At 40.4% G+C, this 22,802-nt stretch overlaps 2 protein-coding genes and 1 long non-coding RNA gene across 6 annotated transcripts in view; 1 reads left to right on the forward strand and 2 right to left on the reverse strand.

Annotated features, from left to right (window-relative positions):
- Positions 1-22,802, forward strand: part of LOC310762436 (uncharacterized protein) — a 232,719-nt gene that overhangs the window by 163,760 nt on the left and 46,157 nt on the right. The window lies entirely within an intron of this gene.
- Positions 1-22,802, reverse strand: part of RSRC1 (arginine and serine rich coiled-coil 1) — a 161,876-nt gene that overhangs the window by 14,388 nt on the left and 124,686 nt on the right. For 2 of the 3 annotated variants that reach the window (XM_083613519.1, XM_083613520.1), the window contains exons 7-8: positions 20,693-20,761; positions 10,991-12,612 (exon numbers count right to left, since the gene is read on the reverse strand). In XM_083613519.1, the coding sequence (XP_083469645.1) occupies positions 12,143-12,612; positions 20,693-20,761 (539 nt within the window). In that variant the 3' untranslated portion in view covers positions 10,991-12,142. Of the gene's footprint in view, positions 1-10,990; positions 12,613-20,692; positions 20,762-22,802 lie in introns of those variants that run through there. The other variant, XM_083613521.1, reaches the window with a different exon arrangement.
- Positions 3,042-9,214, reverse strand: LOC310762483. 2 transcript variants are annotated; one of them, XR_014548011.1, is made up of 3 exons: positions 8,177-9,214; positions 7,568-7,602; positions 3,042-6,679 (listed from the first exon to the last, which is right to left on the reverse strand). It is a non-coding gene; the product is annotated as an uncharacterized lncRNA (long non-coding RNA). The 2 variants fall into 2 exon arrangements; XR_014548012.1 differs by lacking the exon at positions 8,177-9,214 and having other exon boundaries at positions 7,568-7,662.

The raw sequence follows: 22,802 nt of genomic DNA on the forward strand, positions 1-22,802 counted from the left end.
TTTCCCATCAATGCCTGCAAAACTGATAATTATACCAGAAACTTTTCATCCGGCAATCTTTGTTAGGCCTACAATCTAAGGGCAAGATCAACCTCTGACCCATATACATGGAGGGCAGGCACAGCATGTGTAAAAGACTGTGGGCAAGAACCAAGGCAATTTTTAAATATTGTATAGCACAAAGCACATGCATAGGTGATTTAAAAATAGCAAATTACAGTGACAACCACCACCAGAAAACCAGCTTTGGAATGTTTCCAGTAAGTGCACCCTGACCTTTCAATATTGCTGCGCAGGTACTAAACCGAAGGAGATCAAGGATTAAACATTTGTGTACTGTATAAAGCTGGCCAAATACATAGTAGCCTGTATGTTTCATACCGCATAATTCCAAGCAAACTAGAACAATCCATGGATATATCTATCAAAGCAAAGAGATAATGTCTTGACAGAATGTGTACTGACAACCTGAACAATCAACATGCTTTGGCCCTAAAAATAGCAGGGGGGCTGGATGCATGTATAGGATGGGCATATAGACCTTCCTCCATTGTGCTACCAATGATTAGCATGCTGAGGGCCAACCACAAAGAGAGAGGGTGGATGGATTGTGTATCATGTTGGGTGTGTCTGTGTGTAATTCTGTTTGTCTGAATTAGCAATTGGGCTATATATGGCTCCATAATAGTTGAGCAAGGCACTGATCATCCTGTCTTTGGAAGGTTTGCAATGTTACCTCAGCTACGATCTGTGCCTAAATTTGGAGCAAGCAGCTTCACTTGTTGGTCTGCTTCACTCAGTGATCAATCTACCACCTTTATATTAGCTTTTTAATGTTAAAATTGTCATTTCCCCACTAGTTTTGAGCACATGTTAGAATGACAAGCTTGATGTTATTCCTCTCTTTTAAATACACTACAGGGTGTTGCACTCACATAATGTATCGGTGTATTTATAGGAAACTGTTTCTGGCAGTGATCAGGTAATAGTTTTTGACTGAATTGATTATTCACTGACAGTACTCAACTTAGCCTTGCAAATGCATCAACTATGTAATAAGGAACTATTAAGACCATTGATTTTCTGATTTCAATTGATAGCTAACAGGCCAAAGCTACACATCAATATTTGTGTAACTAATACCCAAGAGCTAACCATTTTGACAAATGAAAACCTCAATAGGCCAAACAGTGCAAATAAATGGAAATTTAAAGCCTAACCCTCAGAAATTTAAATGAGGTACTTATATTCATGATACATTTTAGTCTACAGGTATCTCATGCTGACATGAGTTAAGGGAATAGGCACATACATACATTTATTTTTAATCTAAAAGACAATATATACAAAATGTAGGGGGGGCCTGAGCAGAAGTCCATTTGCTGCTCATAGCATCCAACCCATAATATTTGAAGCCTTATGTTGAGATGTGCTGCAGTATTATTAAAAATAATCATCTTCCAGGTAATTATAAAATATTTAAAGCCTTCTCTAAGAACCATGAATTTAAATGAAACCCATAACTTGCCCAAGGTATTGCTGACCATCTGTTTATATAATTCACCTAAATGTTGAAGATGAGTTTAAGCTACTTATTCATGCACTTTAAGCACGTGGGATCTTATTTCCATAATTAATTACCTTGGGCTCCATTTATTAGAAATTCCATTGTGTTGCGATAATGACACAAGGAAGACAAATATGCCAGAAATATGCCAGAAAGCACATACAGTGGTATATCTAACTTGGGAGGACAAGGGCTGTATTAGAAATGTTCATGATCCCAATAAGCAGAGGTTCCAGACAGTTCTCTGAAGCCAACTGGCAATAAAGCAGCTGTAGAACATCTGTAGACTCTTAAGGAAGGTCTTTTGGCCTGAAAAACCCTTTAAAACATATCAAACTAATAATATGGATTTATGTTTTCATCTTGTGAGGTAGCTGCGGGTGCCCCTTGCAGTTTCTGCTAATCGTCAAGGATAACAGTGTTTTAACACAAAATCTCCTTCACAGCCCATTTTCTTCAGTTTTGAACTTGCAATCAAGCCAATGCTAAATTGGTAAGACCGCAGTACTTCCAAAGCCAGATGTAATTTCACAAACAGATTTATGACTTTGCTGCATTAGGTCTGTGAAGAAAACGTTGTAAATAATGCAACTCTGAAATCATATCCTTTCAAACTGACGGCTATTACTTCAGATTTTCTGAAGCTTTGTATTTAAGACCCACTACTGCTAAACCCTTAGTTTGCGACCATCAGCAGGATTGTAAAATAAGACCATTTGGCAGCCGATCAAGAACAAAGAACCACTAAGACATGCTTCTCTGCCTCCTTTGCTGGCAGGAAGATGCAGCCCCCCTGGCAATGTAAGACTGGATGTAACCTTTAGTCAAAAACAGGCTTAATGTTAAGTCACACTTTGATAGTAGAGACAATGTTTTAACATAGAATATATAGATAATCAAATAAATTACAAATGGATCAAGGGAAAGTAGGAGAGAAATGTATGAGGGCTTGGTGCAATTCTCCTCTCATGTCAATCAATGCAGACCCAATGCAGTCCTTCATTTCCAGTAATATCTAGTAGAAGAAGAGCCCTCCTGGATCAGGCCACCCAGATCAGGTCATCCTCTTCTTACTGTGGTCAAACAGATGCTTATGGGAAGCATGCAAGCAGGACTTTGCAGTTCCTAGCAATTGGTATTCAGGAACATACTGCCTCCAACAGTGGAGGCAGATTATAACCATCATGGGTACTAGCCACTGATAGCCATATCCTAAGGCTACATGGTGGCAGGAGAATCTCTACGACTGCAGGAAAATGGCCTTCACAAAGAGGAACATTTTTTTGTTAAGCTAGCCGGCTACTCTGCAATGGTAGGTACATGCAATGTACAGCCTGCCCCTGACCTTTACTGATCAATAGAGCCCAATATTAAGGACACTTCTCATTTTTATAACCGTTAAAATGAAAACAGCTTTTAACAAATAGCAGAGGTTTCTTGACATATTGCCATTCCAGAGTTGCTCTTTTCTCTCTTTCTTCTTTTTTTAGAACTTCAGCTTCACAATATTATTATACAAGCAATCTCACATCTGGATATATTAGAAGAACATAAACCTATAAAAAATAGAGGAAGAATAAGGTCTTACTGGCAAAACCCTATCGGTGGTGATTAAAATATAAGCACGTTTTAATGCCTCACAAAAAATGTCCGTGATTTTTATAATGATGAAATTGCAGTTGGTGAATTATTTATACCAGATCAGCACTTATTAAAATTTGTCCCTTTGACTTATCTAATATTCCAAATAGTTAAACAAGCCATGATCAAGCAGCAGCACCAGGAGCCAATACATTAAAGATTGCAGTGTCTGCCCCTTTCTCCCATCTGAAGAAAATTTGACTTTTCAGCTTTTCCTTCCAATCCAACCTCAACCATTCTGTGGTCATTATACTAAAAATAAAAAATGGTGGTCTACCATTTTGGCAAGTCAATCATAAGTCAAGTAATATGAAAGTACCACTCTAGAAACTGTTGCACATGTACCGCAATGCACTCGGCAAAGTGTACAACAAGTAGTGTTTAACAATATCTGCACAACAAAAGGAAACAGAAATAAATTGTTCCATTTGAACCAATCCAATACACATTCTTAAATGAACCAGTCCTTTACTGATTCCATCTCTTCCCCCAATTTTACAGCTGGAGAACTGAGACAGATAAGTAACTTACACCCAGGGCCATATAGCATATTCATGGCAAATAAAAAAATTAAAAATTCAAGCACACCACAAACAACTTACAACAGAAATATTAGACCTCAGATTAGTTATTTGCATACTTATGGGTTAAGATGGAGATACTGATCTGTATCAGTTAGGAAACATCCTGTGAAATTTCACAGATGTAGTGGTTATTTTGGGAACAAGGACAATTTCAGATCCTCCTCAACAATCAACTTGCCAACTTCTCTCCCCAATCAGTTCCCAGCCCATACTACCATACAAAGAAGGGCCTCAAGTTCTTGCCTACAAGAGATTTCTTTCCATTCTTGATGAGCTCCTGCTAACTGAACCTAACGTCCAAAACACCACTAAAGAAAAACTATTTGACTCTATCCAAACATCTTCAACTTGGCGATACTGCATAACTGAGAAGGCTAGGTAAAATGAAAGGAAGTTCTGAAAGGCAGAGAAAGGGTGAGCAAGGAGGGGAAGGAAACTATGAAATGTCAATCATTCTTCTAACTACTATATGAAAGGCAAAATTTAAAGTACACAAGAATATTGAGTCTAATTAGCAGCAGGTCAAGGTGAAGACGAAGAGCTTGCAGGAAGGGATCAGTTTATTTTATTTTTTGTTTAAGAAGAAATCTTAAAATATAAAAACTGAAAACAGGTGAAGATTTTTGTTTACATATTGTCATGCAATTTTTGGCGGCCATAATCCATAGTTAACCACAAACAACAGTTGCCACGGAATAACAATAATTGACCAATATTAGCAGCATTTCTTAAGGTATTTCAATTTTTTGGGTGCATCTGTGTTCTAAATGTTGCTTTATATTAAGCTGAATATCTCAAATAATGTACACCATATTAATTAATCCATTTGTCATAAAATTACAATAAAAGATGAAACATACGTAAAAGGAGATCACAGTATGTACCAGATGTTACAAATTCTCAAGACACTGGAAATTCAACACCAGGTGGTTATGTCGGCCTAATGAAGCAACATCTCTACTCTCCAGGGACATGAAGGGTGCAGTTGGAGGCTCTCAGATATTGCTTAAAATATGCCATTTGTTAGGCATTAATTGAACAGTTTGAAATCCTGCTTTTTGTATAGTGGAGCCATATACACGTTTAATTTACACAGTATCATATGGAAATTTCTGCTGAGTGTTTGAGCCTGCTTTCATTCAAGTTAGATACTTTTGTTACTTGAGCTTACAGCTGATCAACCGATTTTGATTAATGAAGCAATAACTTAACCATATGTTATCTAAAATTAAAATTGAATTTCTTGCAGAATATATATATACTATGTGTTAAAGGCCACACAGCCAGAGTTCAGGTCACTGCCATAACAATAAACTTCAATAAAATTAGTGGAACATAAAGTGCGACCTTTGGCAATCTCTAATGAACTTAAGGGCATCTAAATATATTTTCTTATCATGGAGTACTGCACTCTAAGTTATTACAGCTATGTGTGCAACGTGGTATGACCTCATGCAATTGAATCCTCCTGTAGCAAGTTATGCCTAGTTTTCAATGCCAATTGAACTAGGGAACAATATGAGAAGTAACCACCAGAAGAGTAAAGTAAAATGATTCCCATACCTTGCTAAATTTAAATCTAAATCAGGGAAGCCTATATGGTGCCTCTCCATGTGATGCTGGACTACAATTTCCATCACCTGTGACCATTGGCTATTATGGCTGGGGCTAATGGGAGTTGTAATCCAACAACATGTGGAGGACATTGCAATGTCTGCCTCTGATCTAGATATTGTTAAGAGTGAACATCATCTCAAAAGTAGTTTCCAAAAGTGAAAATACAAAGTAGTAGATGCAAGACAAAGCAGGGCCAGTGCTCCTCAGTTTCTTCCACTTTTCTTTGGTGGAACAAATACAGGAGAAGCTAGAGAGCAATTTAAATTCACAGAGCTCAGTTAAAGGGCTTGCTCCAGCAGCCCCAGACCAGCAATCCTCAGATGCAGATCCTTCCACAACAGTAGTCCTGAGAAGGAGTTGGAGCCACTCCCCAACCTTTCCTCTGTGAAACTGCTGGCACATCTCATGTGCTGAACCTTGAGGAGATCCTCCTGCCACTGGACTCTTGATGACCAGACCACAGACTCCTTGGAGGGATCAGGAGACCCCCAAGGCTTCCTCTAGGGCATGGGTTGGCTAACTAAGGCTCGGGGGCCAGATTCGACCCAATCGCCTTCTAAATCTGGCCTGCGGGCGGTTCGGTGTCCTTTTATTTAAAATGCATCTCTGGGTTATTTGTGGGGCATAGGAATTCGTCCGCCCCCCCCCTTCAAAATATAATCTGGCCCCCCACAAGGTCTGGGGGACAGTGGACCGGCCCCCGGCTGAAAAAGTTTGCTGACCCCTGCTCTAGGGAGTCCTCACAGCTTGAAACTCCAGTCTAGAGGAACACATCAGTCCTTTAACAGTCCAAGTGCAGCATAAAGCAGACAGGCTGCCATCTCTTCCAGTTGCTCTAAGAAACCACTGTGTAACTCCTAAATTAGCTAATCTTGGTCATTATCCTTGCTTTGCCTACCCTATTCATCTGTTACCTTCCCTTCTGGTTCCTGGCCTACTGATTTCCACCTTGTTTGGGTTATCACCTTCCTTTAGTGGTGGACATCACTATGGATCAGGACATCATGTGGCTCAGTCCCTTTGCCCATGAGCGTGACATGAGATCTGTAGATGCTTCATCTTGACTCATCATACAGAAGCTTAATAAAACATGCAAGGCAAGTTAAAGAAGCATTCACTCAAACCACGTGCTGCAGAGCATAATGCAAACTGACCTTGAATGTGCACCATCCAGCAATTTGCAGGGAATAGTGATTCAGATGTGTTAAATAAAAGGAAATTTCTAACTGTTGTCCTTAATGTAATATGCTGAGTGTCCTTGTCCTGAGCTCTGTAAGTAGCAGTATGTGATCAGTTATTTAGCACAAAATTACCAGGACAGAAATGATATATTGTATACCTATATTCAGAACTTCCTAAGAAGCCTGTAGATTATCCGAAAGAGAACGTCCTTTTGAAGTAACAGAAAAGTATTTCAAGTGAAGTAAAGATTATTTAATGTTAGTGAAGAGTGGGTAAAATCCTTTAACTTATGGACTGAAGGAAGGAACAAGAAAAAAGTCAGAGCTATGAGATCACATTTAGCGGACGTTACTGCATGAATATTGGTAAATAGTCTATAACACAAGCTACTCTCCCTTTCTTACACACATTGCTCCTGATAATATCTGTACCAAACAAACTTAAAATTAATGCAGTTTCTATATTCAACACATCCTGTAGAGTCTTTCTTAGTGAGCATGAGCTAGATGGACCAAGAAACAAAAGATATGTACAGTGGTACCTTGGGTTACGAACAGCCTAGTTAACGAACTATTTGGATCATGAACACTTCACCCCCAGAAATGAGTGTTCCGGTTTGCGTATTTATTTATTTTTGGAATGCGAATGTGCAGGCTCCAGCTGAGGGAGGCCTCGGTAGGCTGCGCCGTGGCCCAGAACTAGGCCCCAGCACCTGTGTGGACTTGATTTAGCCTCCGCTGCTGGGCTCTCACCGCAGGAGGCCTCAGTAGGCCGCCCCACGGCCCAGAGCTAGACCGCGCAACCCGTGAAGCCTGGATTCGGCCCCTGCTGTCGGGGGAAGAAGACACCAGCCGCAGGAGGCCTAGCAGGCCGCACCACGGCCCTCATCCCGCCCCCAAAGCCGCGGAAGCAGTGCCGGCCTTAGGAGGCCCAGCATTCCACACCGTAGCTCCAAACCCTGACGAGGAACACTTACCTAACCAAGACCAAGAGCGAAGTCCAGCGGTGAACCTGGTAAGAAAACAAAGTGAGCCTGGGCCGAAAAGCATCAGCCCTTTACTGGCCCTGGCCCCACCCCCAGCTGGTAGCAAGGTGAGTGGCACCTGGCCAGGTAAGCCCACCCACCCTGTGGGAGGGGGTGAGTGGAAAATTTTGAGATTCTGCCTTGTTCCTTTGTTTTTGGGAGTCTGCCTTGTGCCTTTGTCTCTGCTTTGCTCCTTCGTTTTGGGGACTTTTGGGGAACTCTGTGCCATTGTTTTGGGGACTGTGTGGAACTCAGTTCAGCTACTTATTGATTGACTGTGGGGCAGCAAAGGGAAGAGAACCATGATAACTCTAAGAGGTAAAGAAGCAAATTATTTCTAAGCATGAAAGTGGGGTCCGTGTAAGTCAGGGGTTGGCAAACTACAGCTCCCGGGCTGGATCAGGTCCGGCTGGGTCCTAGATCTGGCCCGCCCAGCCATTTAAGAACCCGCCATGAAGCCGAGACTCCTGGCGATGGCGACGGGTGGAAGAAGCCGAAACACCATGCCTGATTTACTACCTCAGTGTGGCACGGGGATGTCTCTGCCAATCAAACGCCTACCTGGTTTACCTCAGTGACGTTTGATTGGCAGAGGCGTCCCCATGCTGCACTGAGGTAAACCAGGTGCAGTGTTTGATTGCCAGACCCGCCGCTGCTCGGCCTCTTCCTCCTGTTGCCTGCGGAAGCTCCGTCCGGGCAGTCAAGCTGGCTTCCGGCGGTGGCGCTGCAGCCGCCATGCAGCCCTGCATCATGATGGGCAGCTCCAACGACAAGAAAAGGTGCAGGTCTGGGTGGCACCACTCGCCTCCTTCACATGTCTCCCACTCCTTGTTTCGGGTAGAGGGCCAAGCTGCCTTTGCTTGCTTACTCACCCTGATATCATTAATATTATTAGTATTAGTATTCGTACTGTTTTGTGCCCCCAGAAGCTGAGCGTGTGCACAGAGTGAGATGGTGGAAGGACAAAAATCCCCTTCCCCCTCTTACTCTCTGCTTTCCCACAAGCCTTTCTCCTCTTGTTCTCCCTCCAAGTCAGGCCATTGGGAAAATAATAGTAGTAATAATAATAATAATCTTCCTCCCGCCGCTGCCGCTGCCCTGGTGCTCCTATGGGCCAGAGAGCGGAGTGGACGAGCTCACTTTGCCTACCCGCTTCATGAGAAGAAGAAGCAGCGGTGGTGGTGGCGGCTGTGGCAGCTCTTTCTCTAGACAGGGAGGAAGCCTGTTTTGCGCAGGCGCCGCCAGCCCTTTGGCGAATGAGGCAGGCGGCAAACCAAGGAGGAGGCTGGGGCTGGGGTGGGTGGGGAGGAGGGCTCCTTGCCTCCCCGCCTCTTCTTCCAGCTCCCTCCGGGTGCCGCTTCTCCGGAGCTGCCATCTCTCCTTCGCCTCGGCCATTGTCTGCATATTTAACTTGCCACCCTTTTCTCTGTGGGGTGATTGTGGGTCTTGGTGTGTGTGTGTTTTGGGGGGTGGCGGGAGGATGAGCAGCGTGGTGATGGGTGAGCTAGTCTGCTGAGGAGCCTTGCCCACCCCGATTTAATGCACACTGTTTTGTTTTATTTTATTACGCCTGCCCTTCCCCCACCCCATTCTTCCCAGTGTGCATAGGAATTTGTTCATTCCCCCCCAATATATATATATATTTCAGCCCCCCACAAGGTCTGAAGGACAGTGGACCAGCCCCCTGCTGAAAACGTTTGCTTACCCCTGGTGTAAGTGAGTTTGGTATGGCCAAATCTACAATTTGTACCATCTTAAAAAAGAAGGATGCCATTAAGGGGGCCAGTGTTGCAAAAGGTGTTAAAACGCTCACAAAGCAACGAACACAGACAATGGAAGAAATGGAAAAACTGCTTTTAATATGGATAACCGAAAAACAGTTGGCCGGTGACAGCATTTCTGAAAGCATAATTTGTGAAAAAGCTTTACGTTTGCATGCCGACCTCATCGCAAATGCCCCTGGAGCAAGTGCTGAGGTTGAGAGTTTCAAGGTAAGCAGAGGGTGGTTTGAAAATTTTAAGAAGAGAACTGGCATCCACAGTGTTGTGAGACATGGTGAAGCTGCCAGTGCCAACAAATTAGATGCTGACCGATTTGTTTTGGAATTTAAAGATTAAGTTGAGTCACAGGGCTTCGTTCCCCAACAAGTTTTCAACTGTGATGAGACAGGCCTCTTTTGGAAGAAAATGCCAAAGAGGACCAACATCACAAAAGAGGAGAAAGCATAAGCCCATGAAAGATAGGCAAACCCTTTTATTTTCTGCAAATATAAGTGGAGATTTTAAGTTGAAGCCTTTGCTAGTCTACCATTCTGAGAACCCCAGGATATTTAAGAAGAACAATGTCATAAAAAGCAAACTGCATGTGATGTGGAGGGCGAACAGCAGAGCTTGGGTAACAAGACAATTTTTTATTGAGTTTGGGCCAAGTGTGAAAAAATACCTCCAGGACAAAAATCTTCCAATGAAGTGCCTGTTTCTTATGGATAATGCTCCAGGTCATCCTCCAGGCTTGGAGGATGAGTTGTTGGAAGAGTTTGCGTTCATCCGTGTAAAGTTTTTGCCCCCCAACGCAACTTCTCTCATCCAGCCCATGGACCAGCAGGTCATAATATAATTTTAAGAAGCTTTACACCAAAGCATTGTTCCAAAGGTGCTTTGAGGTGACCTTGGACACAGAGCTAACCTTAAGAGAGTTCTGGAAGAATCATTTTAATATCCTCCATTGCTTACATATGATAGACAAAGGATGGAGAGAACACTGAAGGCAGCATGGAAGAAATTGTGGCCAGAAGCTGTCCCAGAACATGTAACAGAGGCTGTTGAAGAGGATGCTCTTCTTGTTGAGGATATTGTGTCTCTGGGAAATTCCATGGGCTTGGAAGTGAGTGGTGCTGATGTGGAGGAGTTAGTGGAGGAGCACAGGACTGAGCTCACCACAGAAGAACTTCAAAACATTCTGATGGAGCAGCAAAAGGCGGCAACTGAGGAAATAGCTTCGGAGGAGGAGAGCAGAGAAAGTCTATCTACAGCAACAATTAAAGAAATGTTTGCAAAATGGGATGAAGTGCAAACTATTGCTGAAAAATATCACCCTGATAAAGCTGCTGTAAGTCATGCCACTAACACCTGCAATGTCTCACTTTAGACATGTTTTAAAACATCGGCAAAAGCAAGTCTCAATTTTTGGTAAGGAAAAGATCCAGTGAGTCTGAACCAGGTGGTGGTGGTGTAGGTGGCAGTGGTGTAAAAAAAAGTAAGGGAAGGAATGGCAGGAGAGGAGTCACCAATTGTGAATCTGGAAGAGGACCCCAACCCCCCATCCAAACAATGACTATCACCAGTGCAGGTAAGAAAGAAAAAAATCACATTTTCATTTTTTTAAATCATCAATACTGTTTTATTGATTGTACAGTACAGTACATTGTTTATTGCTTTCATTTTATGGATCAATGGCCTCATTAGATAGTAAAATTCATGTTCAATTGCTGTTTCAGGGGTTGTTTTTCATCATTTGGAACGGATTAATCAGTTTTCCATTACTTTGTATGGGAAAGCACACCTTGGTTTAAGAACGCTTTGGGTTAAGAACCGGCTTCCGAAATGGATTAAGTTCATAAACCAAGGTACCACTGTAATGAGGGTGCCAGGCGAGCCTCCCGGGGGAGAGCATTCCATAAGCTGAGAGCCATCACAGAAAAAGCCCATTTTTGTGTTTCCACCCTACGGACCTCTCGTGGAGTTGTCTATGCAGGATAAGACTGTGTAAAATTTTATGTAGGAAGGATACCTGAGTGAACACAATGCCTGGTTAATGCACCCAAAAAGTCTGATGCGCTGCAATCTTGGGACCGTACCACTTCATAATGTGGAGGTTGGTTCAATACCCCCAAGTCAAAACCTTCCTGCTCAGGAAAGCTAGTGTATCAGGAAGAAGTGGTCTGGATGTGCCTTCATCCCAACATGCTACTTTGATTTATCAGAGAACACTGAGATATAGAATCTGCCCTTTGTGTTCTAAAAGGGAAAAATATCTACATTTTTTTTAGTAACTAAACAAATAGGACTAGCAGTGAAATTTATCTGTGTGGAAAGCTCCTGACCAAGGTCCTATCCAGCCATGCCCTCCTCTGGGATATGCCATTCTCCCTCCCCTCTGGTTTTCTTTTTCTTTTTTCCCAGTCCATCTTTTTATTTTTTATAAAAATTTCTGACATTACAGAACTAAACTGAAATGTATTAATTCCACTCTTACATCTCATGACATAACAGAAAAACTTCATGAGCCAAGAAAGGGGGAGAAGCTTATAAACTAAAATATGAATCAGCATTTTAACAGCTGAACAGAGAAAGGGAATTAAAATGCTGCAATTTTTTTAAAAAAAACATGAGTAGATGGGTAAAGCATGTAGAACTGAAAATTTACAAACTAGTTAAAACCTGGAATCGCTGACTGCTCAGAAACTACACAGATGGACCGTGGGGATGAACAGCAGAAACAGGTAATGCGTGAGGCGGTTGCATTGTCCTAGATGCTTCCCATTCCACCAGTCTCCAAAGAAAGCCTGATATTAATTAGATATTGAGCCAGGCTAATGCTGGCTGCAGATCCAGTTATGGTAACCTGCCTGTCAGTAGATCCTTCCACTGGATTGGCAATTTTGATCTGCGCCCCAGACATCTGGCGAATCTCATTGATCTTGGCGCCTTGACGCCCAATGATGCATCCAATCAGATCGTTTGGAATGGTGAGTTCATGAGAAATAGTTTGAGCTGATGCATCCAAACCATGGAATCCAGTGTTGCCATGAGACATTGGAAAGTGTGACTGTTGCATTGCCAACTGTTGCAGCTTGGTCAGATCTGGCTGTGGAATGGCATACTGTCCTTGAATGGTATAGGCCTCTTGAGGTGGTCCCTCCAGGTCAGAGTTGAGGCACACTGATGGGGTGGTGTGGAGGTTACTTGCACTGCCGCTGCTGTACCTGTCCTGACCGCCTGCAAAGATGACAGGAGAACTGGATGGCTTGGGTCGGTAGGGGATGGTGACACCCTTTGGGGGAGACTCCAGCATAACCACACATAACTGCCTCCCCTCTGGTTTTCTGACCATCTACTGCAACCATGCATAACAATGCCCACTGAACTGTTTCTGGTGCCCCCTCTTAGGGTTTTTCTTTTTTTTAAAAAAGGGAATTCTACAAACCTTGGGTCAAGCCTGCTGGTGCATGGAGGCTGCAGAATGGTGGGTAGCAAGACTGAATTCTTTTCAATATAAATAAAATAATATTCTCTGAACTAAGTATCAGACAGAAGGCTGCATTAGAATCCTGCTAGTTCCAGCCATTCTATGTATAGGACACAGACACCTATCCCTATCCCTATCTCTGAAGGAGCATGCACTTCTGTAATTCCCACAATTGCAGTCTAAAGGGCTGTCACATGGAGGTTGGAGCAAGTTTGTTTTCTCCTGCTTTGGAGGGGAGGACCCAAACCAATGGATTCAAGTTACAGGGAGATTCCCACTGAACACCAGGAAGAACTTCCTAATATTAAGAGCTGTTCAACAGTGGAACAGTCTCCCATGAGAGGTGGTGAACTCTGCTTCACTGGAGGTTTTTAAACAGAGGTTGGATGGCCATCTGTCATGGATGATCTAGTTGAGATTCCTGCATTGCGAGGGGTTGGAATAGAAGACCCCTGGGGTCCCTTCTAACTCTATGATTCTATGACAGAGTACAAAAGCACCTTGATGAGTCGTTTCTATCTGCAGAATGGAACTAAAAATCACCTTACACCACAGGTCTCATTGTCAGAATAACAAAGAGAATGGTGCGTTTAAAAACTTACATATTACAAAAATCATTAACTGCATGAATGATACAGATTGCAACTGGAATGTCCATACGCTCCAGATTCTTAATTTCTGACTTAAAGAAAAAACATCCTAAAGGTGCTAGATGCAGCCCTTCAGTATTGTATTAAAGATCTTACCATATGAATCTGAAACAATATTTACAAATGTTACTTATAAATATTTTGGAACTATAGTTATCTTCCCTAAAGAACAATTTGGTAAACATTCTGCTGATTTGTACTCACCCTTTCTTTCTGCTCACGTGGGCTTTATTTCCAAGCCTATTCAATATAATGTTTTCCAAGCAGGGACCATGTGAATTGTTCATATAAATGGAGCAAATTAAACTGTCTCCACATATATCCTATCACATTTGTAGCCCTGATTTCTCTCCTTAACACGTGGCCAAGACAGCGTATTATCTCCCTGCAGAGGTTGACCTCAGGATATTAGATTCTGCCACACAGCTCTCTTGTACTAAACTGAGGGGAAACACTTAATCACCCCTGCCTTTTCAGGGAAAAATCAACTTTAAATTTGCCATGATGAAAAATCAATAAAGCAGTAATTGCTTGGCTTATCATTGTGTGGAGGAACAAATTGGGAAGCGAAGCTTAGCGTCCACACAGATTTCAGTGAAACACATGGAGTTTCAGGATCACTAAGCTAGAAAAGGGAAAGGTCTCAGAGCGATAATTAAATCTACTCATGCTGATTTTCTGCCAAATTTATTTCCCAAGTGTATATAAAATGTTTCACTGCTTACTAGCTAGGCATAACTAATCAATTCAACACTGGGCCAACACACATGAGAAACAAAAATGCAAATTCAAGAATGAAGGCATCAGGATAACATATTCATTTAGCATTAGTCAATATTATTTCTTGAATTCAAAGAAACGAGTCCTTATTTCACTCTACCCCTTTGATATTTAAGATCACTTTTACAAATGTCTTTTCCCTATAATCCCCTCTAAATCTTTTACACACTGATTCATTCCCGGTACCAAAATAGTGTTATCACTGTCAGATATTTTAATCATCTTTCACTTCACATTTTTCAAATTGTATGTTTTCATGAGCAGCTCCATTTTAATAAATCAAGAAAACTTTTAATTGTATTATGCATGATATATTAAAGTCAACCGTTTAAGCACCTCATAGCAGTAATCCAACATGCCTGGTTTTAATATGGAAAAGTACCATTTTCTTCTTCAGCAGTATTTATAATGCACCTTATCACAGTGCTCTTGTGGCCACATATTTAATTTACTTTGAGTTTGACTAGCCAGGCCTAGAATTTAAAGAAAATCAGGTCTGCCAATAAAGCTGTCATAAATCCTGATGCCATCATAAATAAAATTTAAATGCTGTTTTCAGTTAGTCCCAAATTAAAACACCCTCTGCCATTGAAAACATTCTTGTAAAAGTGGTGTATTTTTATTAATAGACCTAATTTTATGCAGAAAATTAGCATAGCTCCAATGGAAGTGCAATTTGGCTCTGTCAAATTCAAATTAGATGGGGGAAATCTCTCACACCTCCCCTACTCTGCTATAAAAATTATTTTTGTGAGGGAGTCCTTCAACTGGTTATAGGGACTGTGATAATTAAAACATTTAAAGTAGCACAAGCCCCCTTGTCTCTAATCTGTAGCTCAGGTCAGCTGTCTGTAAATTCTAATTTGTCCTCCATTTGTATTCATGACAGGAAAATGCCGCATATGTAACAGCAAACCAGCAGGAGGGTGTAGTGGTGGGCTTGGAGGTCAAATAATTTGATTTCTGAGCAGATTACATGTAACATCCAACATCTAATCTCACACCTGATTTGGCAATAAAATTATAATAAAAGTAATGTTAAGACACCATTACTAAGGGGCAGATAAAAGAACAACCTTTCTTCATGTGCTGGAAAACAATATGCTTCTTTATACCACATGTTTTCCTTAGCAAAGCAGTCCATTTCCAGAATCCTGCTACTTTCCAAAGTGCTCCTTTAAGACTTGAGAGAGGGGCAGGGCAATTTCTTGCATTTATTTTAAATACAAGGCAAAGCATGGGGAATAAAAGCTAAGCATCCAATGAATCGGTAATTTCAATTACAAATCAATATTTATTTTCGACTAATAGTTTTTGCTGGCTGCAGAGAATTTATAAACTATATGAAGTTGTATCCAATGTCAGTTCTACACAGAGTAAGCCCATTAAAAATTATGCACATGACTAACTTAAATCCATAAATTTCTCTGGGTCTACTCTGTGTATAACTTAGTTGGATACACCCTGTATTCAGATAAAATATGGCTAATGTGTGTGTGTGGTGGGGGGTGTTTCAACAAAAGTTAAGAATAGTAAGACAACAATTATTCCTCATATTTCCTTCGGATATTAACTTTCATACATCTAGCTTTGCCAAAAGCACCTATAAGAATTTTGTGGTTATCTGGTTTACTTCCCCCTCCTACACCAATTAAATGATTTTCTAACATGCTAATTCCTTGAAATCATTTCAAAAGGTATTTTGGCCTCAATCTGGATTTCATTTCAGATTATTTTTCAAGCAAATTACATCAGCAGAATTCTTAATACTGACAGTATCTGTTACTGAACCAGTGGCAGAATTTGTTACAAAATTCAATCTTCAAACGGGGACATATTTTCAAAAATACAGGAAACTATTGTTTCCCCTACAGGTCAAAGTTCACACTGTAAGCTCTTTGGGGCAAATTACTTTTTAAAGAACTATGGCAGCCTTCTTTAACTTCTAGATATTCTGTCTTCTAGATATTCTGGACTACAATTCTCATGAGTCTCAGACAGCATGGTTGTGCTGACTGAGGTTGAGGCTGATTGGCAGTTGTAGTCCAAAATATCTGCAAAACACTTGGGAAAGGCTGCACCATGTACATTGATGACTATGTACGTTTACTGGCAATGCCAGGTATTGTCTTATTTCCTGCCCCACATAAATGACTGCAAAATCCTAACACACCTTTTACTTTCCTTGCTGGAAGGACTTCCCCTCATTGACATTCAACTCCCTCTTGCAAGATCCCTTTAGAGATGCCATACTCCCTCAAAATTGCCCTCAGTTTTACATACTGTTAATTTTAATTTCTATCTGCTTTGTTAATCTTTGCTGGCTCTGTTGGATAGCTCAGAGACAGAACCTTTCAGCAGTGTATAGTCCTATTGGTCACTTCCACCCAACCAACTTTCTGGGGGCTCTAAGGCTGGTGCTAAATTGTGGTCATCAGGTTTGGTGGCGGGTTGTATGTGTCTATTTCCTTTTAATTCAGTTCAGGATATGAGTGAAATATGCTTGGACTCTGAAGTGGTGACAGTAGGACCAATATAACTTGTGCCTTCCCCCAGATTTCTTTACATGCTGGATGACACTGGACACTGTGATGGAGCCATCACTTCAAGATAAGGATGTAAGAACCTGCCAGATCAGACCACTGGCCCATCTGGTCCACCATCTTGTTCTTACAGTGACTGATCAGATGACTATGCCTAGAGCAACAGCAGGACCTAAGCACAACACTACCCATTTGTGTGTCCTAGTAGGAGTGGCCGCCGAGACCATATAACACTGGTCCTGAAAGACCTTCATTGGCTCCCAGTACATTTCTGAGCACAATTCAAAATGTTGGTGCTGACCTTTAAAGCCCTAAAGGGCCTTAGCCCAGTATACCTGAAGAAGCGTCTCCACCCCCATCATTCAGCCTGGACACTGAGGTCCAGCTCCGAGGGCCTTCTGGTGGTTCCCTCACTGCGAGAAGTGAGATTACAGGGAACCAGGCAGTGGTGCCTGCCCTGTGGAACGCCCTCCCATCAGGTGTCAAGGAAATAAACAACTACCTGACTTTTAGAAGACATCTGAAGGCAGCCCTGTTTAGGGAAGTTTTTAATGTTTAATGCTATATTGTGTTTTTAATATTCTGTTGGGAGCTGCCCAGAATGGCTGGGGAAACCCAGCCAGATGGGCGGGGTATAAATAAGAATAACTATTATTATTATTATTATCAATTATTATTATTCCACTTCTGACAGTGGTATAGAAAAAATAGTTATCATGGCTAGTAGCCTTTGATATGTCTTATCTTCCAATAACTTGTCTAGCTCTCTTTTAAAGTTACTCAAGGTGATGACCATCACTATTGGTTGTGGAAGTGAATTCCATATTTTAATCAGGTGCTGTGTGAAGAAGCACTATGTGTTGTCTGTCCTGAATCTTCCAATGTTCAGCATCACTGGATGCCCTTCATAGGAAGCAATTAATAAATGAACTACTACTAAATCGTTTCTCTCCAAGAATTTAGTTAGTATCGTTATGGTTCGCAACTGGAGTTCCATTTACTCTCAGAATCAATTGTAAACCCAGAACAATACGGGAAATGAAGAAATCTCTGAGCAACCAGTATATAGCTCTTGAATAGATTATGGACTGCATATCACACAATATCTTTACTGAACTACAAATGGGGAAGGGGTATTTTGGACTTTTACGTAGTTTGGCTTGAAATATAGATTTAATTTGATAGACATTTTTTGAAAGCCAGATAGCACACCACTTCTGATTAACTTCGGAATAAAGAATATAAACTTGTAGCTAGGAGTAAAACTGCATGTATCTTGACGTGGGAGCTCTGTGATAATCTTTATAAAAACTTAAAAGCAGCCTCAGAACAGCAGTGCTGTGGGAGGTATTTAACCCTTCTCTCCTACATCATTTTCTCTGGTTGAAATTTCCCACCCTCAAAAAAGAAAGAAAGAAAAAGAAACCCGACAACAGATTTGCTGTGGGGGAGGCACAATAGGATACCTGTCTTATCTCTCCTGTGGATTAATAGCCACTGGGCAGGGCGGGGTGGTGGAGAGAGATGGAAAATGAATGAATGAATGGCACAACAGGAAGCAGACTCTCCCCTCACCTGCTGCCCAAGCTCCTTCCCTCTCCCCTGGCTGATGTGTTCACAATTCTCCCACATCATCTGTGCTTTGCTCCTAGGACAGAATGGATTGGGAGGAGTTTTGGGCCCTAGCCTCTGTTTTCAAGTTGACCAGGCTCTGGCATCATAAAGATTCCACAAAGGCAAACAAATCACTTTCACGTTGAACAAGTTGCCCTGGGATCTTAATACACTCCTGATGTAACTTCTTACATGAAAGCTCCCAGACTTGAAAGTACTTAATCACCTGCTGAGTACTATTGAGATGACAGACTAAGTTAGAGGAAGCTACATTCCACTTTGAAGTTAGGATGTCCATGAAGCACAGTTGAGTTATCCAGTTTTACTTTCACACAATGCCCTTTTAAATACTTTCCAATTTAAGCTTTAAGTCAAAGTAAAACTACAAAAACCTACCCAGATGCCTTAAAAGCATGCTAGGGTCTCAAGGCAGGGATAATGCAGGTAACTCTTGTTCTCGGTTATTACTGCTTCAAGAGTAGAGGTACTGGCCTAGAGGTGGCAATAACTTTAGCAGTTTTATCTTTTGTCACAATGGACACTGCTAAATGTGAGAAGCCTATATGTCTATTATAATACATGCACACAGTGTATCTGGATAACTTAATTAGAAAATTAACATAAAAGAAAAGATTTTCTTCAGATGTAATGAGTGCCCAGTGTGCTTTGAAGTTAAAGGGAATAAAGCTTCAACCATTTTTGAATAGATCATTAAACTGAAAAGTTTATGAAATTTGAACATCTATAATCACCTCTGCTTCAGTTACTGAGAAGCAATAAAATTATTAGCTTAAAATCTATGAGGCTAATTATGTTTTAGATTTTCAGTTTTGCATTGCACATCAGGAAAGTTCAGTATATTGTGTCAATCAATTGCCTGTATATTAGGCATCTAGTTAGAGAAGTTCTCCATCATCCAATTTAACTATGCACACCAAATGCTGATATTTAGAGACCAGGAAGACTTGGAGACAAGACAGTCTGGCCTTTGGGATTACTATAGGCAGAAGGGGGATAAGCTCTCTCAATATGTCTGCTTTTGTCGGAATAAAAGTTACATATCCCAATTCACTGACCTCAAGTTTTCAGGTTGTATTAAACCAGTGTTTCATACAGGAAGTATTTTAAAGCTTGCGAACATGTTTCTAGCACAAAACTTGTGGGGATCTCAAAAAGACTAACTGGAGAAAACAGAAGGCTACCAATGAATCAACCTACCAATGTTACAACCTAGGGTCACTCCATAAAAACATTTTTCTATGTAATGAAGGCATGATTGGTAATTTTTCTTCAATGAATTTTTCTTCAAGTTAAGTCTTCAGTTGCAGGGGTACCTTCTGAATGTTGAAAGCTCAACATTTTAACCTAAAATGCTATCCCCCTCCCAATAGTGCAGCTGCTACTAGGATGAGTAGAATGTAATCTTATGAACATCCATGGACATCTATTGAATATTGTATGGGATCTGCCTGCTGATGAGCAATTCAACTCCATTCTACACCATTTTGTTAGTGCTTCTCTCCGTACCAATCCATCAGAGAAACACTTGTCTACTATTTTTAAAATGCAATATACCAAAAGGCTAATCCTCTCCCCTAGATATCAGAGTTCTCCGTCTCAGGTGCTTGAACATGAAAGTATTTTTTTTCTTTTGGTAGGAAACTGAGGTGAACAGCAGTATCTATAGCTACTAGTAGGAAACATACATGTGCACCCACTTGTAAATGAAGCTTCAGTTCTTCAAGAATAGATAATTACTACTGGCTGATTTTGGACTAACCTCTTCCCACAAAACTAAATGTTATGAAGTAATAAAATTCACACAACCCAACATTGTGTCCCATGTTCAACTTTACCTACTCTGTGCAGAAAAGCTGATCTCCATAATAGGTATGTCCTATGTTTTCTCTGGTGTAAAAATGTCTTATTTTCTACTAATCTGGAACTACTACTTGACTCTAATAATAAACTATGTGTTTTGAGCTATGCATACACAAAAGTTCAGTTTTAAGGATATTTTGGAAGTACCTTAACCATTCAGGGGAATAATTTGAGAGATACAAAGTACAAATGTCTCTCTTTCAGACTTGTCTAGTTATTAGGGTCTTGCACTCTGTATATGCCAAATAACTGACTTGTTTTGGGTTGTACATATACCAGGGCTTGCGTATGTATCTGTATCTGTATCTATCTCTCTATAAAAACAGTACTTTCAGTTCATCTAAATTTAATAGCTGAATTACCTTCTTCCTTTTTCTTCTTTGCTTCTTCTTCACTTCTTTCTTTAGCTTTTAATGCTTCATCAGCTTTTGCTAAAAATAAATAAAATGCTGATTAGTTGTTCAGTAATTAACATTTTTGATAAAACAACTTCTTATAAGGGATGGTCAGAAAGACACTTCTTGTGTCCTATGGAAAATGCAATTTACTGTGGACACAAGAAGGGATTGTCTCAAGTCCCAACTTGTCCTGTATAAAATACATACATGATGCTCAAAGAAGAAACCATTAGAGCAGCTGAACATTTTCCTTAGACTATCTTTGAGATATGTGGATGCTTTGAAGTATCCCACCACACATTTTCTTCCCAATACCTTTCCACTAGATAATAGACTGAAGCACTCATGGGCTCTATGTCTCCAGTGTTTGGGCTCCATAAGCAAAGCATGCCATACCCTGGTGCCCCCTTTGCAACTGGTCTGCTGGATGAAGAAACCTTGTACTGCTTCCTGTTTCCTTCTGTAGACACAACAGAGTGTCACTTGATGGATCAGGGCCTCTACATATATTTTTCTTCAGTGCAAGTCATAGCAGCAGCATTTAATTCATGTTATTACAGCATCTTCTAAGAAGAGTCTCCTTTCCTTTAGAAACAGCTTCCCTTATTACTTAATTATCTACAAGTTGCTCAACTGCAGGGGTTTTAAACACTTTACTACAGATGTTAAAGAAGATTAAAAATATACAGCACAGTAACAAGGGACTATCAATATACTCTGTAAATTAATTAAATTTCTGTTCTAGCACATCATTTATTCCAAAGCGTTAATGTCTCAAAGGGGCCATTCTCTTTTATTGCCATCTCACTGCCTGATGAGTGAACTTGGAATAAGTCTCTAATAGCATTATAGTTGATGAAATATTAAGTTTTTAAAAGTACTGCCATGTCGAAAGATGAAGAACCAAAACGTGGGTAGTTAGACTTTAGACCAGCCCTTAATATGTAATAAATCCATTATATGCCTAGTATACTGGCTGTTTTGCTCTATGTTAGTTTGCTGCACCAATACATTAGTTATATGAATATTCAATTGACATAGTGAGTATGAAGTACATGAATGACACATGACCACAACTTTCAAAGTCTAATGTCTCTTTGTATTTAGTAGCTACACCTTCTTAAAATATACAATTTAAATACTGATGCTCTGAAATGATAGAAGCAATTACAGAGACATCTGTTTCCATTTCCAAGCTTTTAGACACACTTAGGCTACATTAAAAGTCATGAAATATTAAAACTTTTCTGCCAGCAATATCTTTACAAGAATTTATTAAATTAGATAATAAAAACAAACCACTGATAACTGTAAAGACTTTTACTTCATTTACACTTTATTCTCCCTAGTAGCAGGATAAGGATAATAGAAATTCCATTTAAATTCAATTTTGGTTATACATGTAATTGTAGCTATACCCCTTGAGTCATGTAAAATGCTCAGCTTATGTTTCTTTCAAATTATCCTGCTCAGATTCACATTCCACTCCTTACAACCATCTTCAATATGTATTAGCAAAGCTCATTAGACTGAAATTTAATAATGCAAACATTAGGTGGGTCTCAAGATCCTCCATTATCAACACAAGATGGATTGCTTATATATAGCTCTTAGGCTAACCAGGCAAAATTTAGATTCAATAAACTACGAGGCTTAAATTTGATTTATTTATTTCTCTATGCCAGTTTGTTCTTCATAACTGATTTGTTCCCTGCATAGGAACAGTTCATCATATTTTTGAAAGATAGCAAAATTCTAAGTTTAAAAGAGAGATTGTTATCTCATAGTTAGGCATGTGTTTCTGTATAACCTATACTTTGTTAATTTTCCTGACTTCTATGTACCAGTAGGAATTTTTAAGGTATTTTAAAGGTGATGCTTATTTTCCTTTCTTGGCCCATTATTTGAGCATGGTAGCAAATGCATAACATCCTAAAATGTTTTAATATGGCCCATAAATGGAGATGCTCAGCCTAGCCCACTTAGAAGAATATTCTAGCGAAACAACTGCTTCCAAGTGAATGTGCTGAGGAATTACACATAATCTATTTTGAGAAGTTTAAGATGTCACAAT

This window comes from Podarcis filfolensis (genome assembly GCF_964270895.1).
Source record: "Podarcis filfolensis genome assembly, chromosome: 5".
Classification (NCBI taxonomy): domain Eukaryota; kingdom Metazoa; phylum Chordata; class Lepidosauria; order Squamata; family Lacertidae; genus Podarcis; species Podarcis filfolensis.